General features: G+C 49.6%; 4 protein-coding genes across 4 annotated transcripts; 3 read left to right on the top strand and 1 right to left on the bottom strand.

Moving 5' to 3' along the window:
- The first annotated feature begins 356 nt into the window (after positions 1 to 356).
- On the top strand, positions 357 to 4,955 carry ehd2b (EH-domain containing 2b). The gene is made up of 6 exons (XM_068745271.1): positions 357 to 577; positions 673 to 849; positions 1,807 to 1,904; positions 2,898 to 3,310; positions 3,394 to 3,558; positions 3,674 to 4,955. The coding sequence occupies exons 1-6, from the start codon at positions 357 to 359 to the stop codon at positions 4,220 to 4,222; spliced, it is 1,623 nt and encodes a 540-aa protein (XP_068601372.1). The 3' UTR covers positions 4,223 to 4,955.
- Positions 4,956 to 6,426: 1,471 nt separating this feature from the next.
- On the bottom strand, positions 6,427 to 8,811 carry nup88 (nucleoporin 88). Its single transcript, XM_068745554.1, has one exon. The coding sequence runs from the start codon at positions 8,809 to 8,811 to the stop codon at positions 6,670 to 6,672; it is 2,142 nt and encodes a 713-aa protein (XP_068601655.1). The 3' UTR covers positions 6,427 to 6,669.
- An 83-nt stretch (positions 8,812 to 8,894) lies between these two features.
- On the top strand, positions 8,895 to 12,572 carry psmd8 (proteasome 26S subunit, non-ATPase 8). The gene is made up of 7 exons (XM_068745406.1): positions 8,895 to 9,014; positions 9,740 to 9,812; positions 9,932 to 10,034; positions 10,137 to 10,302; positions 10,533 to 10,633; positions 10,987 to 11,098; positions 11,873 to 12,572. Exons 1-7 carry the CDS (start codon positions 8,910 to 8,912, stop codon positions 12,008 to 12,010), a joined length of 798 nt encoding a protein of 265 aa, XP_068601507.1. The 5' UTR covers positions 8,895 to 8,909; the 3' UTR covers positions 12,011 to 12,572.
- Positions 12,573 to 14,341: 1,769 nt separating this feature from the next.
- LOC137901478 (sprouty-related, EVH1 domain-containing protein 3-like) lies at positions 14,342 to 17,300 on the top strand (the record flags this gene model as incomplete). The annotated part of the gene is made up of 4 exons (XM_068745513.1): positions 14,342 to 14,352; positions 15,638 to 15,803; positions 15,934 to 16,102; positions 17,236 to 17,300. Coding segments are annotated over exons 1-4 (411 nt in total), but the record flags the coding sequence as incomplete, so codon positions are not given.
- Positions 17,301 to 17,396: the final 96 nt, after the last annotated feature.

Here is a 17,396-nt window from a genome sequence, read left to right as displayed (position 1 = left end):
CAGATCCTTACTCTAAGTTGTGGCAGACGTCCACCAACAGATGGAAGAACAGGCACAAAGCTTTCTGCCACCTGGAATAATCTCTGTTCTATTGGATTCACCTTCACTTGTCTACTTTTCTATCCGCATGTCAGGTTCTAAAAGGTTATCGGCGTTGGAAAAGGAGAAAGTCCAGACTTAAAAAGAAACGTCGGCCCCGGCCATTCCTCTCAGCGTGTGCAGAGGAGGTTTCAAGGACAAGTGAGCAACTTTTACACAAATATAGGAAGCACCTCAAACTATTCCAGGGTGCAGCCTCAGGAAACAGAGCTCCAAACAACGAAACACGCTCCGACACCGCCTCCTTGAAAATCAGCATGTCTCGCTGGGGGCGAAAGAATGTGAAGAAGACACCTGAAGTGATCCGCACCGTTACAGAGGGGCTCAAGTCCTTGTATCGCAAGAAGCTGCTGCCTCTGGAGCAATACTACGGTTTCCATGACTTCCACTCTCCCAGTCTGGAGGAGGCAGACTTCGATAACAAGCCGATGGTGCTGGTGGTGGGTCAATACTCCACTGGAAAAACCACGTTCATCAAGTAAGAACTTCCAGCTCTGTGTCACGCGCTGTTCTCTGGAGGTTTGTGTGATTGTTGAGTAACAGGAAGTCACAGATCCTACGTCTGACTGGCAGGTACCTACTGGAGCAGGAAATTCCTGGTAGCAGGGTGGGACCTGAACCCACCACTGACTGCTTCACCGCCATCATGCATGGGGACATGGAGAGTGTGATTCCCGGGAATGCCCTTATTGTAGACCCCAACAAGCCTTTCCGTAAACTCAACCCCTTCGGAAACACCTTCCTGAACAGGTGAGAGGAGCGGAGCGTGTTGAGAGGCCCGCAGCCAGACGGGCGTCGTCATGAAACGGGCTGGCTATGTGAGAGAAGCGACGGAGGGAAGGAGAGATGCAGCACAAGCCTTTTTAGCACTTTGGAATTTCACGTTCCTGTGCCAAATTTCAGAGCAGGGAGGGCAGGCACTGGCCTTGTTTGTGGAAAAATGGAGAAAGGAAGCGATATCACCCGAGAGGGGTGATGAAAGCTTATGTACTGACGCAGGAACTGCCATGTACGCACGTTCAAATGGGGGGGGTCAGAGGGTCAGTGGCCCCTTGGGGCAAAGACAAATAAATGAAATCACAGAATGTATCACCGAAACCTTAACGGTGGAGTTCTTTCCTCTACTCTGTTTACTTTCTGGGCCGCCAGATTTCTGTGTATATTTTCCCCTCTGCTGTAAACCAAGGAAGAATTTCCACGTTTCCCAGTGCAGCGCTTTGACTATTGGGAACTTGTATGCACAGCGATCCGGTAGAGCGCTGCTTTTATTAGCGCTCCAAATGTAGACGCGCATAAAGCCTCTAAACGTTCTCTCTTCAAGCTGTGCTTGGGAACGGATGTTTGCTTCTTTTTTGCTTTGACTTCCGGTCCAGGGAACCGGTGGGCTCGTTAAACCCGTAAAGGCAACGGGAGGTGGAGTTGTTGTTCTGAGACGCGCACCATTAGCAGCCCTTATTGTTTGGCTCTGGCAGTCGCGGTCATTTTCCTTCAGGAAGCCCTCAGAGATGAGAGGCCTACTCGCACACAATGGTCTGCCAAGGGAGGAGGGGGGGGGGGGGGGCGCCGCTAATCTGCTCCACAGATCACATTGGCTTCTTTGATAAGAGTGAACCGGTTTCCACATGACCCCTTACATCAGTGCCGTTGCGTTGCCACTCGTGTGGAACTCGTGCTGTCATCGATTGGGCGCCGTTTCCCCCAATCCAGGTTCCAGTGCGCTCAGATGTCCAACCAGGTCCTGGAAAGCATCAGCATCATCGACACCCCGGGGATCCTGTCCGGCGCTAAGCAGCGAGTGAGCCGAGGTGAGAGAGGTGGCAAGCAGCACAAAGGTGAGGAGAGGGCATAAAGGGGGGGGAGCCCCCGCAGAGACACATCCTTGACAAAATCATCTCCTTGGCACGCCTGGCTAACTCACGGGACAGGCTTCCTCCGGCACAATAACAGCGGGGGTCAGGGCAAGAAAGAAATCATGGACGTGCACGGAGCAGCCACGGTGTCACGGTCAGGAGCAGAGGACCAATCCGGGGGGGGGGGGGGGGGGGGGGTTGATGTCTAACAATAATCATCATCTCACGGTAGATTCTCACTTTTCTGTTCATCCACGCTTAAGCCATTACGACTCAGATCAATCAGCATGAGCAACTAACAAGCTTAAAGTTTTAAACACGGAACCTACTTTCTGTTGGGGTTTCAGATACTCAATGGCTGCCTCCACCCTAATGCAGTGGAAGTGGATGATCGGGGGGGGGGCACTGAGAAAATGCAAATTGGGATTATCTAGACTACTATGGTATTTATTTTGATATGAAGCAGGTGAAAGGTAAACTGCTCAGAATGAAGTTCAAAGTTCATCGAGTAATGGGAACAGAATTATTTATTTTAAACATGATATAATTTTTTTTTAGATAGTGTTGTGAAATCCACAAACAGGAGTTGATTGAAAGAAGATACCGAGATAATTATCTGGAAAAAGAAGGTGCATCACAGAGTATCAGTAAGAAAGAAAGAATGTTAAGTGCAGTTTAATCTCCATACTGATAAAGAAATCACTTTTTTTAAAGGTGTTGGATTTATTGGCCTTGTAAATTAGCATTCTATTAAAAGCCAGAAAACAGCGTGACATCTTGCATAAAGTGAAGCCCTGCGTATAAAAGAGTGAAGAGGGTTTGTGTCTGTGTTGACCTTCTCGCCTCTCCTGACCTTTTTTGTTTCTTGCATTGTGCACATTTGGCTCATAAATACCAGCTATTATTCTTATTCTTATTCTTCTCTTCTCTTCTTTTCTTTTCCAACAGGCTACGACTTCCCAGCCGTGCTGCGCTGGTTCGCTGAGCGCGTGGACCGCATCATTCTGCTGTTCGACGCTCACAAACTGGAGATATCCGACGAGTTCGCCGAGGCCATCGGCGCCCTGAAGGGAAACGAGGACAAGCTGCGTGTGGTGCTCAACAAGGCGGACATGGTGGGCACCCAGCAGCTGATGCGAGTGTACGGCGCGCTCATGTGGTCCTTGGGAAAGGTCTTCGGCACCCCCGAGGTGCTGCGCGTCTATATCGGCTCCTTCTGGTCGGAGCCGCTGGTGGTTACCGACAACCGGAAGCTGTTTGAGCTGGAGGAGGAGGATCTCTTCGCAGACATTCAGAACCTTCCTCGCAATGCAGCTTTACGCAAGCTCAACGACCTGGTTAAGAGAGCGCGGCTGGTTCGGGTGAGTCAACCTCGCTGTGTTCATTGACAGGCTGCTGTTGTCGCTTTCAAACCGTTGTCAGCTGAATCTTCTCTGGATCCCAGGTCCACGCCCATATCATCAGCCATCTGAAGCAGGAGATGCCTTCCGTTTTCAGGAAGGACGTTAAAAAGAAGAACCTGATCTACCAGCTGCCGGTGATTTTCTCTAAGATCCAGCTGCAGCACAACATTTCTGCTGGAGACTTCCCAGATTGTGCTAAGATGCAGGTACGTCTGAACCCGTTTTAAAATACGTTTGCCGCACCTGGGAAACGATTATGTGTACGCTTTGACGAGAACGTTCCAATGACTGACGTGTTTTCTGCCATTTCCTTTCTAAAAGGAGCAACTGGTGGTCCACGATTTCACCAAGTTTAAAACCTTCAAGCCCAATCTGATGGCCGCCTTGGATGAGTTGCTTTCCGGCGATATTGCCAAGCTGATGCCCCTCCTGCGACAGGAAGAGCTGGAAGCAGTGGAGCAACCAGGTGTGCAGGGCGGCGCCTTCCTTGGGACCCGTGCTGGACCATTCTCAGAGGGCGACCCCTTTGGCGAGGAGAACGGAGACGGGTGCGAGGAGCCGGAGGATTGGGTGGTGACCAAAGACAAGCCCAAATATGATGAAATCTTCTACAACCTGGCTCCCAACGAGGGAAAGCTGAGCGGCACCAAGGCGAAGGACTGGATGGTGAGCTCCCGCCTGCCCAACTCTGTGCTGGGCCGCATCTGGAAGTTGTCCGATGTGGACCATGATGGCATGCTGGATGATGAAGAGTTTGCCCTGGCAAGCCACCTGATTGAAGTGAAGCTGGAGGGCCACGGCCTCCCCCCCGAGCTCCCGTCTCGGCTGATCCCGCCCTCCAAACGCAGGCAGAAGGGTTCCGATGCGTAGACGCGACGCAAGGCAGAGACACTCTTCTTCTTTTTTTTTGCTGTCACACTTTTGCAATTTTATTATTTTGTTCTGCTTCGCCCCCCCCCCCCACCCCCACCCCCAGACCCACCCCCAGACCCATGTTGAAATGTTTCATAAAATGGATGAAACTATATTAATTAAAGTGTAGGCCAATCATTTGGCTCTACAGAGTGCACAGTGAAATACTGCGTCACATGGGTCTGGTCGCTTCCTCCATTTGGCTCCCTAAAGTCAGAAAAAGCTTGAGAGAATATACCTTCTTCTTCGTGCAGCATTCAGCGTATATTTAACCAAATAGGGAGTGGAGAAACAAACGGGGGGGGGAAACAGCAATCACCATTTCTTCATCGACTAGACTGGAACGCTACAGTATTATCCAGGGGACAGTTTGTAGGTTATGCAGTACTTTTACAGCAAGGTGTCCTCTACGGATTTATATACAGAGACTTATATTGCACAAATGAATTATTTTTTAGCATTTTAAACTCAAAGTGGCAGCACAAATCTAATAACCTGAACGCATTCCCCTTTGACACACTTGATATATTATTCTTGTTGACTATCGCTGATGTTTTGTGTGACCTCAGTTTCATACACGCGCATGAGATGAGATGTCCGACTCGGATGAATGATGTATTGCGACTACTGTGCACAGCTCCACCCACTGTTCTCAACTATTATTATAATCAAATAAAATTCCCTGACTGTGCCTCTTGTCTCTTCAGTGAGGATTTGAAGCTGGTGAACTGTACGATCTAACATAAATTGTGTGGCACATGATAAACCGTTGAGCGCACGCATAAGAGTTCCTTTTGATCACGCTCGCCCTCGGGGACAGACCACATAAACAGTTACTCTCTCCCCCTGCCAAGTCTTCATACCACCATTTTCCATGGCTCTCTCCCCTCATTCCTACCATCTGAGGCTCTTTCTCTCTCTCACACAGTTCACTACCCCCCCCCCCCCCCCTCTCTCATGCCCGCCAAGCTCTGCATTCAATCTCTCTGAGCCTTTTTGCTCTTATCCCGAGTGTAAACTTTGTGGTATAATCTCAAAAACGTGTCTCGTGTCGAGCACACATCGTGTTTTCAAAGAATGCAGAAGGGAGGGGGGAGTCTCCTCCTCGCCGCCCTGGTACGCTCCTCCATGGAAAGAAACACACATGAGAAAGAAAGGCAATGGCGCCCTTTCCTCCCGGCTCCCTGGCTTAGTGACTCACATAGGAAGAATGCGGAGGGCTGGCCCAAGAGTTATTAATATCTCCTTTTCTAGGGTCCGCTAAGTTTCCTCAGGCTCATGCACAGAATCTAGACACCGTACCTTCATGAAAGACTCGGCAGCATCCCCTATTTGGAGAACTCTCGAGCTTGACCTGTAGCTGTGCCACGCCCTCTAGTCCTAGAGGAGATTCTAAAGGTCAATGAATATTTTCAGCAAGCCTTTTTTTTTATTTTATATGCAACTAATTTCTAGCATCCCGGTGGAATAAAAAGCAGTTTGAACAAAGCTCGCTGCCTGTCGTGTAATTATACCGTGCTGAGTCATGAAGCATCTGACATGTCTGCTGCTCAATTCGACACCGTTGCCACAGCAATAGGCTGGAGAGCCAAAGGAGGAGTGAGGGATCCCCAACATCAGCATCAGACACCCCTAAAAAGCATCTCCTTATACGTCATCGAGCGTTTACATGGGGAATTCCTCACCAACAAACCTGGGGGGAAAAAAAGAAAGGTGGGGTCACCAATGCTGGAGAGTGGTGACCTCTGGTGGACAGAAGCAAACCCTGAAGCTGCACCGCGATCCGGAGACGAACCAGGCGTTAAAAGGTGCACGCCAACATGATTGCTCTATTCAGCACATACACACGTAGGAGCAAATCAGACGCACGGCGTGGGCCCAGCTCCTCCTCTCAGGGTCATGATTTTGATGTTCTGTTTGAGCTCCATTGCGTCCCTTTACTTCAGAGACCGACGTGTAGTTTAACGATTACAGACCAGTTAATTTCTCATTGTTTGATTAGTGTCAAATCTGCATCTATGTACGGGATAGAGACTATTATTACCAGCATGTAATCCACTTAGATTTGCACTTCTTTTGATCAATCATCTTGAATAGTAACTGCTAATATAAGTGACCCCCAAATGACATTTAGACGAATAAGTTACAAAGATAATGTTTTTATTAACTCAACAGGTTACACATACAGGATTCAAACTCGAACTCTTTCAGATTCCACCCGACTCGGTCCCTCACACTGAAGCACCGATTACAAGATGGATCCATTGCGTCTCTATCATGAGACAGATGAGGGTGAAGTCGTATCAGTTTACGCAACACAACCTTCTGACTAAAGCTTTCAATCAAACAGGCAGATCTTAACTACAACGTGAATCCATTTCCGAACTGACCGACTTCTGCGACAGCTAAAAACTGAAATGATTTTTGACGTCTTTGATCTGCTTCATCATGTCCCCGATTTGCTGTCCCTGCTCCCTGAGGACATCCTGCACAACCTTCTTCTGGTTGGCATCGAGCGAGACGGTTGTCCTGGCGGCGGGGACGTCCTTCCCCACTTGCGTCTTCTGGTAATCCATCTTCATGTTCACCTGCTTGATGCAGCTGTCGAGGTGCTTCAGCTGATCGCAGACGGTCTGCAGCTCCTTCTTCATGTCCTTCTCGCTGTTGGACAGAACGGGCAGCTGGCTCTGGAGGCTGCTCAGCGCCCTTTTGACCCGGTTCACGCTGGATTCCTGACGATACTTTGCGTCCTCGTACTTGTCGGCTAGCCTCTCCGCCGCCTCTCTCAGACTCGTCCCCTCCCTCTTGCACAGAGACAGCTCTTCCCGCTGCTTGTCCTTCTGACTCGCCAGGAGTTTGACCCTCCTCTGCATCTCCTCGCAGGCCGTGTCCTGCTTCAGGACGTACTCCTCCCTGAAGACCTGCGTGGCTCTGCTGAGGAGCTGCAGACACTCCGCGGGCGGCGGCGGCGAGTCCCCGTCTCCGGCCTTCAGCACCAGAGGATTGGCGGCGCCGCGCGCCAGGATGTCGCGGATGTGCAGCTCGAAGGAGTTGTTGGCCAACCCGCGCAGAGGGGAGCCGCCGGGACCCGGTCCTGGATCGGAGCAAAGCAGGGGAGGGGAGGGGGGCCGGACGGAACTCAGCAGGGGCAACAGAATGCATTCGTAGGAGCTGGTGATGCAGATCATGGCGGCGCCCAAGGAAAGGTCAGCCAGGATCAAGAAGCCGCGGACGGGAGCCGGCTGGCTGGTGGGGAGGGGCCTCGTGCACAGGATGTGCTCCACAATGCAACGCCTCTCATTGGCCAGCTCCTGAAGACGGTCCTTCTCCTCTTCGTCCTCCCGCAGGAACTGCTGCAGCTTGTTGATCCAGATTAAGCCCACGCTGTGCACGCCCGCCTCATGCGTGCAGTGATATCGCTGCTGGCACAGCGGGTCCCGGTGCAGTCTGATTGGACAGGTGAAATCAAAATCCTGAGGCTCCTCCTCCTCCTCCCCCGTGGCCACTTTAAGGGTGAGCTCCAGCTCGACGCATTCAAACACATAGAGAGCCGGCGCCACGCCGGCGCCTCGGGTCCACTTCTCCTCCTCTTCCTCAGATTCCAACACCACGCAGTGGTACAGCGTGCCGGTTTCCGTGGCGATGACCAGGATGCTGGGCACGCAGGGCAGGCAGAGGATGGAGCAGGCATCGTAGCCGTAGTTATCTTCTGCTGCAGGATACATCGGGAGGGGTCCGGCGGGTTTACCCACGATCAAGCCGGTTGCGTAGCTCGTGTAGCTCAAATACGTCTCCCCGTTTTCGTAGAGAATGTACAAAGGGAAGACCAGCTGCTCTCTGGAGAAGCGCGCCGCCTGCCGCGGAGGCGGGGACGAGCCGGGCCCGAAATCAAACGCCACCGCGATCTCTCCGAGGGACGCCGCGTAGGAGCGGGTCGGAGGTCGGACGCTGCCGTCGTCCTCCGCCTGAGACACCGGCAGGACCTTCACCGGAGTCTGGGGCGACTTCAAGCCGTAAAACCTGATGGTGTTGTCCGATGTTAGAAGCACCAGCTGAGGCTCGTCCGTCTCGCTGGGATACCACGCGGCCTGTCGCAGGATCACCGACGGCGAGCTGGTGAAGAAGCGCTCCGCCATCGCGATGGTCTTGCAGTTGATTTCACCCCTTCCGCCCTCGAACTGGGATTTCTTGCCCCACCGGAGGGGGAGCTCCAGCACCGAGATGCCCCGCCGGCCGACCAGCGCGACGTGGTGCTGCGTGGGACCCGGCAGCACTTGACACACTTCGAACAGAGGCGGGTTGATGCACATCAGCGTTTGATAGTCCCCGCGGCTGTCTTCGGAGTTGAGCTGCCGCAGGTTGGTCGTGTAAAACACGCGATCCACGTCATTCCACAGGAAGAAGTCGCCCCCCAAACAAAACGTGAGGTTTTTGGCGACCACCTTTTCATTTTTGCGGGATTCTGAATTTAACTTCTCTCGTATTTTCGTAAAAACGCCGTGGTTGGGTAAGCTATCCAGCCATCGCTCCGCGCTCAGAGCGGCCATCTTGAAACAGGTTGTTTGAGGGAGGAGAGTTCGTTTTACGGCATTTACGTCACCTGCCGTATTCCGTCGGCCGGTGTCGTGTAATTTGCAGAATCACCATGGCGTTGAAAGAAACTGCGGGGCTGTACGAGACGCTCAAAGCGGAGTGGAACAAGAAAAACCCGAACCTCAATAAATGTGGAGAAATTCTGAGCAAACTGAAGGTAGCGTTTAATTCCGTTTGTGTGTTTGTGATTTCAGGACGTCGTCAATTTAGACGCGTTAGTGCTATTAGCAAGCGTAGCTAAGGGAGCTACATTAGGCTAGCCGGGCTCAGTGTGTTGAGTGCTACATTAGGCTAGCCGGGCTCAGTGTGTTGAGTGCTACATTAGGCTAGCCGGGCTCAGTGTGTTGAGTGCTACATTAGGCTAGCCGGGCTCAGTGTGTTGAGTGCTACATTAGGCTAGCCGGGCTAACAGTGTGTTGAGTGTTGTTTTTAATGTTTCCTTTTTAAATAGGGCGGCTTTCACCGATGCTGTTGAATTCTCGTTCTCATAACTTCCGTTGACCTTTGGCTACATTTTAGCATTTGGCTAAACGTTCGATTTAATTCATTTTCAATGACATTTTTAGGAACCGAGTCGTAGCCATTGTTGCTAACGTTAACGTCACTTTAACTTGCCCTTCGACAGATCTTTGTCCGCCCTGTTGTATCCAGAAACTAACCAACAATTAAACATCTGACTTGTTTCTCCACTCTTAATTCTGACGTAATTTAAATCTCTTATGGCCGAATTTCCGCTGTTTAGGGTTAGACTATATTTGACACTCCCAAACCATGTGCAGCAAAACGCTGACAGCTGAGTTCACGTGATCACGGATTAAGTGTCATGTTGTTGGATCAGCGAGATAAGTGTGATAATCTGTGGGAAATATGTTTCTCTTACAGGTTTCACTACTGGAGTTGAACTTTTTACCAACTGGCAGATCGGCTCTCACCAAGCAGCAGCTTATTTTAGCTCGTGAGTATCGGTGGCTCATAAGTATTGACTGGTCAACAAATCACAGCAATCGCCGATTGGCATTTACAAATGTTATCATAACAACATCCTTAATGACACATATTTTGCCTGTGTTTCAGGCGATGTCCTCGAAATTGGAGCCCTGTGGAGTATCCTCAAGAAAGACATCCCATCCTTCGAGAGATACATGGCCCAGTTGAAATGTTACTACTTTGATTACAAGTAATGCCACCTCTTTCCACGTTTTGCGGTAGTTTTTGTTACATGGCGCTCGCGTGGCTTTTCTAACATCACTGTATTTGTTCTCTCTTTTTTCCACTGAAGGGAGGAACTACCCGAAGCCGCCTACATGCACCAGCTGCTTGGACTGAACCTGCTTTTCCTGCTCTCACAGAACCGTGTTTCAGAGTTTCACACGGAACTTGAGAGACTAAGTGCCCGAGATATTCAGACCAACGTATACATCAGGCACCCCGTCTCCTTAGAGCAGGTGTTGCAACTTGCTCCCATGCAAAGGACTTGCTATTGCACTAAATGATCGGCGGTGGCTTGTGTATAACCTCTATATACGTCTATTCACTTGTAATTTACATTCTCAAATTAATGCATGAACATTTTCACCCCAAATAATAAATCGGTAGAGTTATGTTATTAACGCTGTCAAAAAGAAGTTAAACTTGAACACTCTCGTAATAGTTTGTGTTTTTGTTGCCTTTTTAGTACCTGATGGAGGGAAGCTATAACAAAGTTTTTCTTGCCAAAGGCAACATCCCCGCTGAGAGCTACACCTTTTTTATAGATATTCTGCTAGACACAATTCGGTAAGAATCTATCGGTCCATCATATTTCAGCATTACTCTGTGACATTTTGTTTGTTTCACATTTTAATGCTTGTGATCCTGTTTTATTTGTGGAAAATACTGGCATGTATCATAATTGGTTTCATTGAACAACAAGTTATGGCTTGTTTGAAACTGATTTAAAGTTGACAGAAGAAGGTACATTAAGCTCCAGGAAATTACAACAGTGAAACTGTCGGTGCTATTTTAGAAAAACATTTCAACTCATTCCCCTTGACTATAGTGAGTGGTGTTCATCAGGGAGACTCGGTAATGATAGTGACGTTGTCTTTAAAAGATAACATCCATTAATACTGTGACCTTCTCAATTGCAGTGATGAGATTGCTGGTTGTATAGAGAAAGCGTATGAGCAGATCCAGTTCAGTGAAGCCACCCGGGTGCTGTTCTTCAGTTCCCCCAAAAAGATGACCGAGTATGCCAAGAAGGTACGTACATTCGTCAAATTATAAGCAGTAAGTGAAAACTGCAAATAAACATTTGAGCCGAGAAGATACACCAGCTTCCATTGGTTCTGGAAAAGCCATGTTCAGTAATGAACTAATAATAATGAATAATTGAGCTGGTTTAGTGGGGGGCAGCGCTACCTGAACATGCAGGAACAATGTAAATTTAGCATCAAATCAATGCTGTCTCCGTAAAAAAGGAACAGGTTAAACATATCCTAGCATACGTTACTTGATTAAGGAGGTTTCTAAATTAAAGCAAAAATAATTTGAACGTTTAGTGGTGGAAAAACAGGCGTACATTTGCCTTTGTGACAGGATGCAAAGTGTTTAAACTGCTCTTGTTATGAAGACAGGACTAACATATTATTTAGTTTTAGGTGCAGTTCCGAGGCCGACCACTAGTCCGTTTCGTGAGCACAAAAGTTTCATTATCTTGGTTTAGCCTTGAGTATCGGAGATGGCGGCACGTGCCTCATTATTACATTTTGTATTGTTATAGTGTGAGTCCATGACACAGAACCACACACACACACACACACACACACACACACACACACAAGCAAAATAAAGATGAGCAAAGGCCAATCCAGCCTCTTATTGCATTCTAACCAATCACAACGCTACTGCACCAGATCGTCACGGTAAAGCCTCCACAACAATTCAACTCAAATCTATCTCGTGGAAGCGCATTTAATTCCTGCGTTCTGTGCCCTTAAGGGGAGCAAACTGCTAACGAAGCCGACTTCTTTTCAGAGGGGATGGAGTTTGAGCTCAGACGGCTATTATTCCTTCACCAGTCAGCAGCAGCGGACCGAAGAGGTGACCATCCCTTCTACCGAGCTGGCCCAGCAGGTCATTGAATACGCACGACAGCTGGAAATGATTGTGTAATCCGCCCCCCCCAGAATTACACTCGACCATGTACAGACGCACTCGACATGCCGACGGCCCAGCGTACGTCCAGCCAGCTCAAACGCAGTTTCAAAGATGAAATTCGGTGATCTGTTGCCTACCCAAGGAAACCGAACACACATTCTTCCTGGGTTCTGCGGGTTTTCCTGTCTTGGGATTTATTTTCATTTTAAAAGATGAGTAACAAAGCTAAAGGTGTCACAGATCACCTGGAAGTTCAGCTACCACTTTGAATGTCCTCGGAGCTCGTCTCTTAAACAGTAAAGTTGTTTACAGTGTTAAACTATAAACATAACATTTCACACACACAAATCAGAATTCAAGCAAACCAAACTCTTTGTATACAAAGTTACTTTTCCCCTCAGTAGAGCTCACAGAAATATATTGCCCTCACCTCGTATCCTAGCAACTGAGAGAATTGCCATTTAAGTTTGAGTGTTTTCTAAATGGTAATGCCTCTTTTTCCCCCCCCGAGATGGTTTGTAATCCAGTTGATCTCGCATTACAGAACTTGTCTGCAATAAATGTTTCAGAAAATAAACTGTGTGTGTATTTTTATTTTTTTACACCAACGCAAACTTTCCATGGAAGCAAGTAATTTACGGGAACTTAAAGCAAACCATGATTTAATGCTTCACAGATCAATCGCCACATTCTTTTCTGATTCATAAAACTATATATATATGTAAAACAACTTATTAGAATGTGTCACCGTGTTTATTGATTGTGGAAGACAACCACGAGATAATGGTTTGTCATCCATTGTGTGCGTTTAATATCACAATTTAATAACTTTAAAGCAAAAACAGTTGTGTGGTGTTATCTGAGGGTACACCCGTAGCGCCGAAGTGTTTTACTGTGTGACTGAATCAGGTTTACCGTTACTGGTGTGAGTTAACTCGTTAGAGACTAGTTAGAGTGTAAGCGTGCTATTGGGCAGAGCCTCCCCCGGTCCCAGGATCAGGATCCGGTGTTCTCTGCTCAGTCGGATTGTTTTCAGGGCCAAACGGAGGACAACGGGCCCCCAGTGGAGTCCAGGAGACTTTGCTGCACGGTGAATATACTTGTCCTCATTTGACACATTATGCAACATGATGTGTGTGTTTTTTTTTTTTAACAGATATTAAATTAAACAGTTTGGCCTTTACTACTTTGAAATAGACTTGTCCTAAATATGAACCCATGACCTGTGGCGAGCAGAATCACACTCCTAGACCAAACCGCCCTGCTTACTGCTGGACTGCACGGCACTCGGGCAGGACGTCAAACCCTCCGCTGGTTCCGGACCGGCTAACGAGTCTTTATAGCTGCACAATCTGGGCTGGGCCGCCGACCTGCGTTCGTACAGAGACGGGCTTCCTGTCAAAGGTGCCACAGGCCCAGGGTCGTTCACACAGGTCACTATTTCACCAATGAATATTGATAAGGTGCGTATTGGATGACTTTCCTTCCTGTATTGCTGTCCGTGGTGCTGAATCCTCTGATGCCTGGTCCTTCTGATGGTCGCAGGAACAGAGTCGTGAGTCGAACTTGTGTTTCAAGTGTTAAATGCTGTCAAAGAACTCTGGTCAGTTCCGTTTTACTTTGGTAATCGTTGATTTTTGCCCCGTGGGATCAGTGGTCAACCGGAGGTCATTGATGGTTTGCCCCGTGGCGATCAGGGGTCAACCGGAGGTCATTGATGGTTTGCCCCGTGGCGATCAGGGGTCAACCGGAGGTCATTGATGGTTTGCCCCGTGGCGATCAGGGGTCAACCGGAGGTCATTGATGGTTTGCCCCGTGGCGATCAGGGGTCAACCGGAGGTCATTGATGGTTTGACCCGTGGCGATCAGGGGTCAACCGGAGGGCATTGATGGTTTGACCCGCTTTTTATTCCCCTCTTGTCAGCAGCTCGGTGCTAATTTTTAATCATTCATCAACCTCTGGTTTGCGTTATCAGAGTGAAACACACACACACACACACACGCACGCACACACACACACATAGCCACGAGCAGCCGCACGGATGTGTTGGTACAGGGCAGGTATAGCGTGAGAAAGGGAATGAGCAAGGGAGGGAGGGAGAGAGAGAGAGAAAGAGAGAGGGAGGATGCTGCCAGCGGAAAATGGCTGCTGCAACCTCAAGCCTATCCTGATACACCGAAACGACATCAAGGTGGAGAGAGAGAAAGAGAGAGAGAGAGAGAGAGAGAGAGAGATTAGTAAAATGACAGCAGATAGAGAGAGGATGTGAGTCTGGCCGCTTCCTGAAAGGAGGATAAAGAGAGAGAGAGAGAGAGAGAGAGAGGAGAGACGGGCAACAGCGAGCCATGGAGGGCGAGTAAGTCCTTACATTTTCATTCTTAGCATTGCACACATTATTCAGCGGATAGAAACAGCATCAGCGCTCCAGCGTCACGCACGAATATCACGCACGGGGATCTATAATGTAGCCATTACGCAGCCTCCCATCAGCAGCAACAGCCCGTTTCTGATCGGTTTCATATGTGATCGGTGTTGAACCAGCAACGTGCTGCCGTGCGTCGGGAGGACGTGGCAAACAATCCGCACGCGCGCGCGCACATGAGATTATAATGAGGAGAAACACGCAACCATTCTGGTTTAAACGCGTGAAATCAGTCATAAATGTATCGGGGGGGGGGCGAAATGTGGCGAGTTTGAGACGAGCAGCGCGTCATTCATGGCTCCGGTAAAACGGGGGGGGGGGGGGGGGCGCTGTGGTTTTATCAACGTGTCTCGGGGTTTCATTATGATTTTTTAAAGCCAAACTTTATGAATGAAATGTGATTTTTTTTTCTCCCTCTCGCTCGCTCTCCTTCATCCTCCCCCCTCCTCTCCCTTCTTCCCTTTTCTACCCCCCCCCCCCCCCCCCCCCATCTCTCGTTTCCTCTCCATCCTCTCACCCACTCGTTCCCCTTTCCTTTCCAAGTGCATTTCGGCCTCGTCAGATTTCCGTATGAAGCCAAGGCGCGGTGTGGAACCCAGTCTGAGTCTGTGTCCATTCATAAAAAAATAAATAGGACATCAAACCGGGGGGGGGGGGGGGGGGGGGGGTTAATGAGCGCGTGCAGCAGGGGCGGAATTTAGAGGAGACGCGTCTGGGAAAAGAATCCCAACAATTCAGCGTGATTTAAAATAAAATGTCTGAACGCCGCGGCTGCATCCGGTCCATTCACGCGTCGAGCTGCGGCGCCGCGGCCTCTGATGGCGACCGGGCGCGTTCATTGATGCATCTGTCTGGGAAACACTCCCCCCCCCCCCCCTCCCGTTGTACCGGCCTTCCGTCGCTTCTGCCCGTTTGCTTGTTAGTTTGCTTTATTCTCAACGTGGACTTTTATATTCTAATGGCCGCAGACGTGTCACGTGACAAACTACAAACTACAACCTCCCTTATGGGGGGGGGGGGGGGCACCCTTCAGCTGGAGGCAGCAGCTTCAGCATCAACGCGCACAGCGACAGGATGATGTTTCTTTCTCAATCGAACGCATGCGCGCGCGCACCCGCGCGTGAGTGTTTTTTTTTTTTGCACCGTGTCCGTGCACGCGTCTCATCGCGCTGTTTAACCAGACCGGCCTCTGCTCTCTCTCTCTTGGCTTCCCCGGCAGCGTGCGCGTTCGTGCGGTGGTGATGACGCGCGACGACTCCAGTGGCGGCTGGGTGCCCCTCGGAGGTGGCGGCCTCAGTCACGTGGTCATACGTAAAGGGAGGAGTCGTGACGGCAGGGGGCGGAGAGAACACGTCATATGTGGAGAGCGGCTCCGAGATCGAGCAGTGAGTGTGTGCGTGTGTGTGCGCGTGCGCGCGTTATGGCTGTCTTTGGTGCTGGTTGGCCAACTGACCTGTTTCACATCTCCTGCATTGCTGTGTGTGTGTGCGTGCGCGCGCGCGCGTGTCCCTTTAGCCGGTGCTGGAATGCGCAGTGCAAAGGGGTTTGGTGTACAACAAGGTGAACCCCATCTTCCACCACTGGCGAGTGGAGGATCGGAAGTTCGGCCTTACGTTCCAGAGTCCCGCCGACGCCGTCTCCTTCGAGAAAGGACTGCAGACCGTCCTGGACAGACTGGACAGAGGTGGGACGAGTTCGCCCGTCACCAAATCAACACAAGTCACGTTTAAAAGCTCAATGCGCAGATCAACGCAGCACGGGCGTCTCCCAGAGACCCCTCGGCTGCTTTGACCTGCAACGTGACCTGCTACTGAGGACGCTCTGTCCGTTCCTCCTGAGCAATTCTGTCATATTCTGGCTTTACTTGGTGCCGCTTCCTTCGTTAAATCCCACTCGAGCGGCGTCCGCTTTGCAAGGCAACCCGAGCCTCGGTGGACGTCGAGGTCTGCTTGTTGTCCAAATGACGCCCAAGCTGCAGGACAGGACAGGACAGGCTGCAGGTTTCCACCTCAGGAAACAAATCGGCCCCCAGAGCATCACAAAGCCCCCCCCCCCACACACACCTTGTTTCGCTATAGGTAGCGTGTTCCTTTCAGCAGGTGCTTCATTCTTTCTGCTCCGGGTTTACCACTATAGCCCCCCCCAAAAGGTACACTTTTGTTTCACGGCTCCCCAGAACGCCATCCCCAAAATCCTTTGTGCCCCGTCTGAGCCCGTCCGAAGCTCCTCGGAGGCTATCCTGGAGTTCGGATATGGATCTCTTATGTAGATGTAGTCCTCATCAGATAAAAGTCTGGGATTCGGTGACTAAAGCGAGACTACGAAGGTTAGCAAGTGTTTCAGTGGCTCAGAAATGCGAGCTCCTTTTAAGGGACGCTATCCATTGTGTTGAATTATTTCGAGACTGCAGTGGAAAGTATTTTCAGGTTGAATGTGGGGAAAAAAAATTAACTCTGTTGCATTGAGCTATTTAAACTGTTCTTGTGTGATTTTTTGATTTTTGATTATTTTTTTTTTGCAAAAATAAAAGCGGCTAAATAATACATTTAGCCAATAAGACTAAAATACATTGGGGTTGAAAGATTTAGCTCCCAAACGAAAATACATATTTTATTAATTACATTGATGATGATGATGATGATGATGATGAATATATTTATTAGATAGAATGTTAGTGTACAAGTACAGTCAAACATCGTGTCTAAGAGGAGCATTCCAAAAAAGCCCTTGCGGTCTTGTTTCCGTTGAAAGTCCTTAGTTTGAAGAGGCTTGAGGAAACAAGTATCAAAGTCTAAACGCTCTTTCCGTGTGATGAAGGTTCTGACTCGCCCTCGTCCTCCACGCCCGAGGAGGCGGACACAGAGGACGACGGACAAGCTGTGAGTATCCGAGCTCGGCGTTTCACCGTTTGCTGTCTGAAACGGCCTGTTCAATCCACCACTGGGCCCCAACGTGGCTTTTTATGTTTTGACTTTTGG

Source organism: Brachionichthys hirsutus, chromosome 11, assembly GCF_040956055.1.
Source record: "Brachionichthys hirsutus isolate HB-005 chromosome 11, CSIRO-AGI_Bhir_v1, whole genome shotgun sequence".
Classification (NCBI taxonomy): Eukaryota; Metazoa; Chordata; class Actinopteri; order Lophiiformes; family Brachionichthyidae; genus Brachionichthys; species Brachionichthys hirsutus.
The sequence above is the reverse complement of the archived record's forward strand: the minus strand, read 5'-3'. Positions and strand labels throughout refer to the sequence as shown.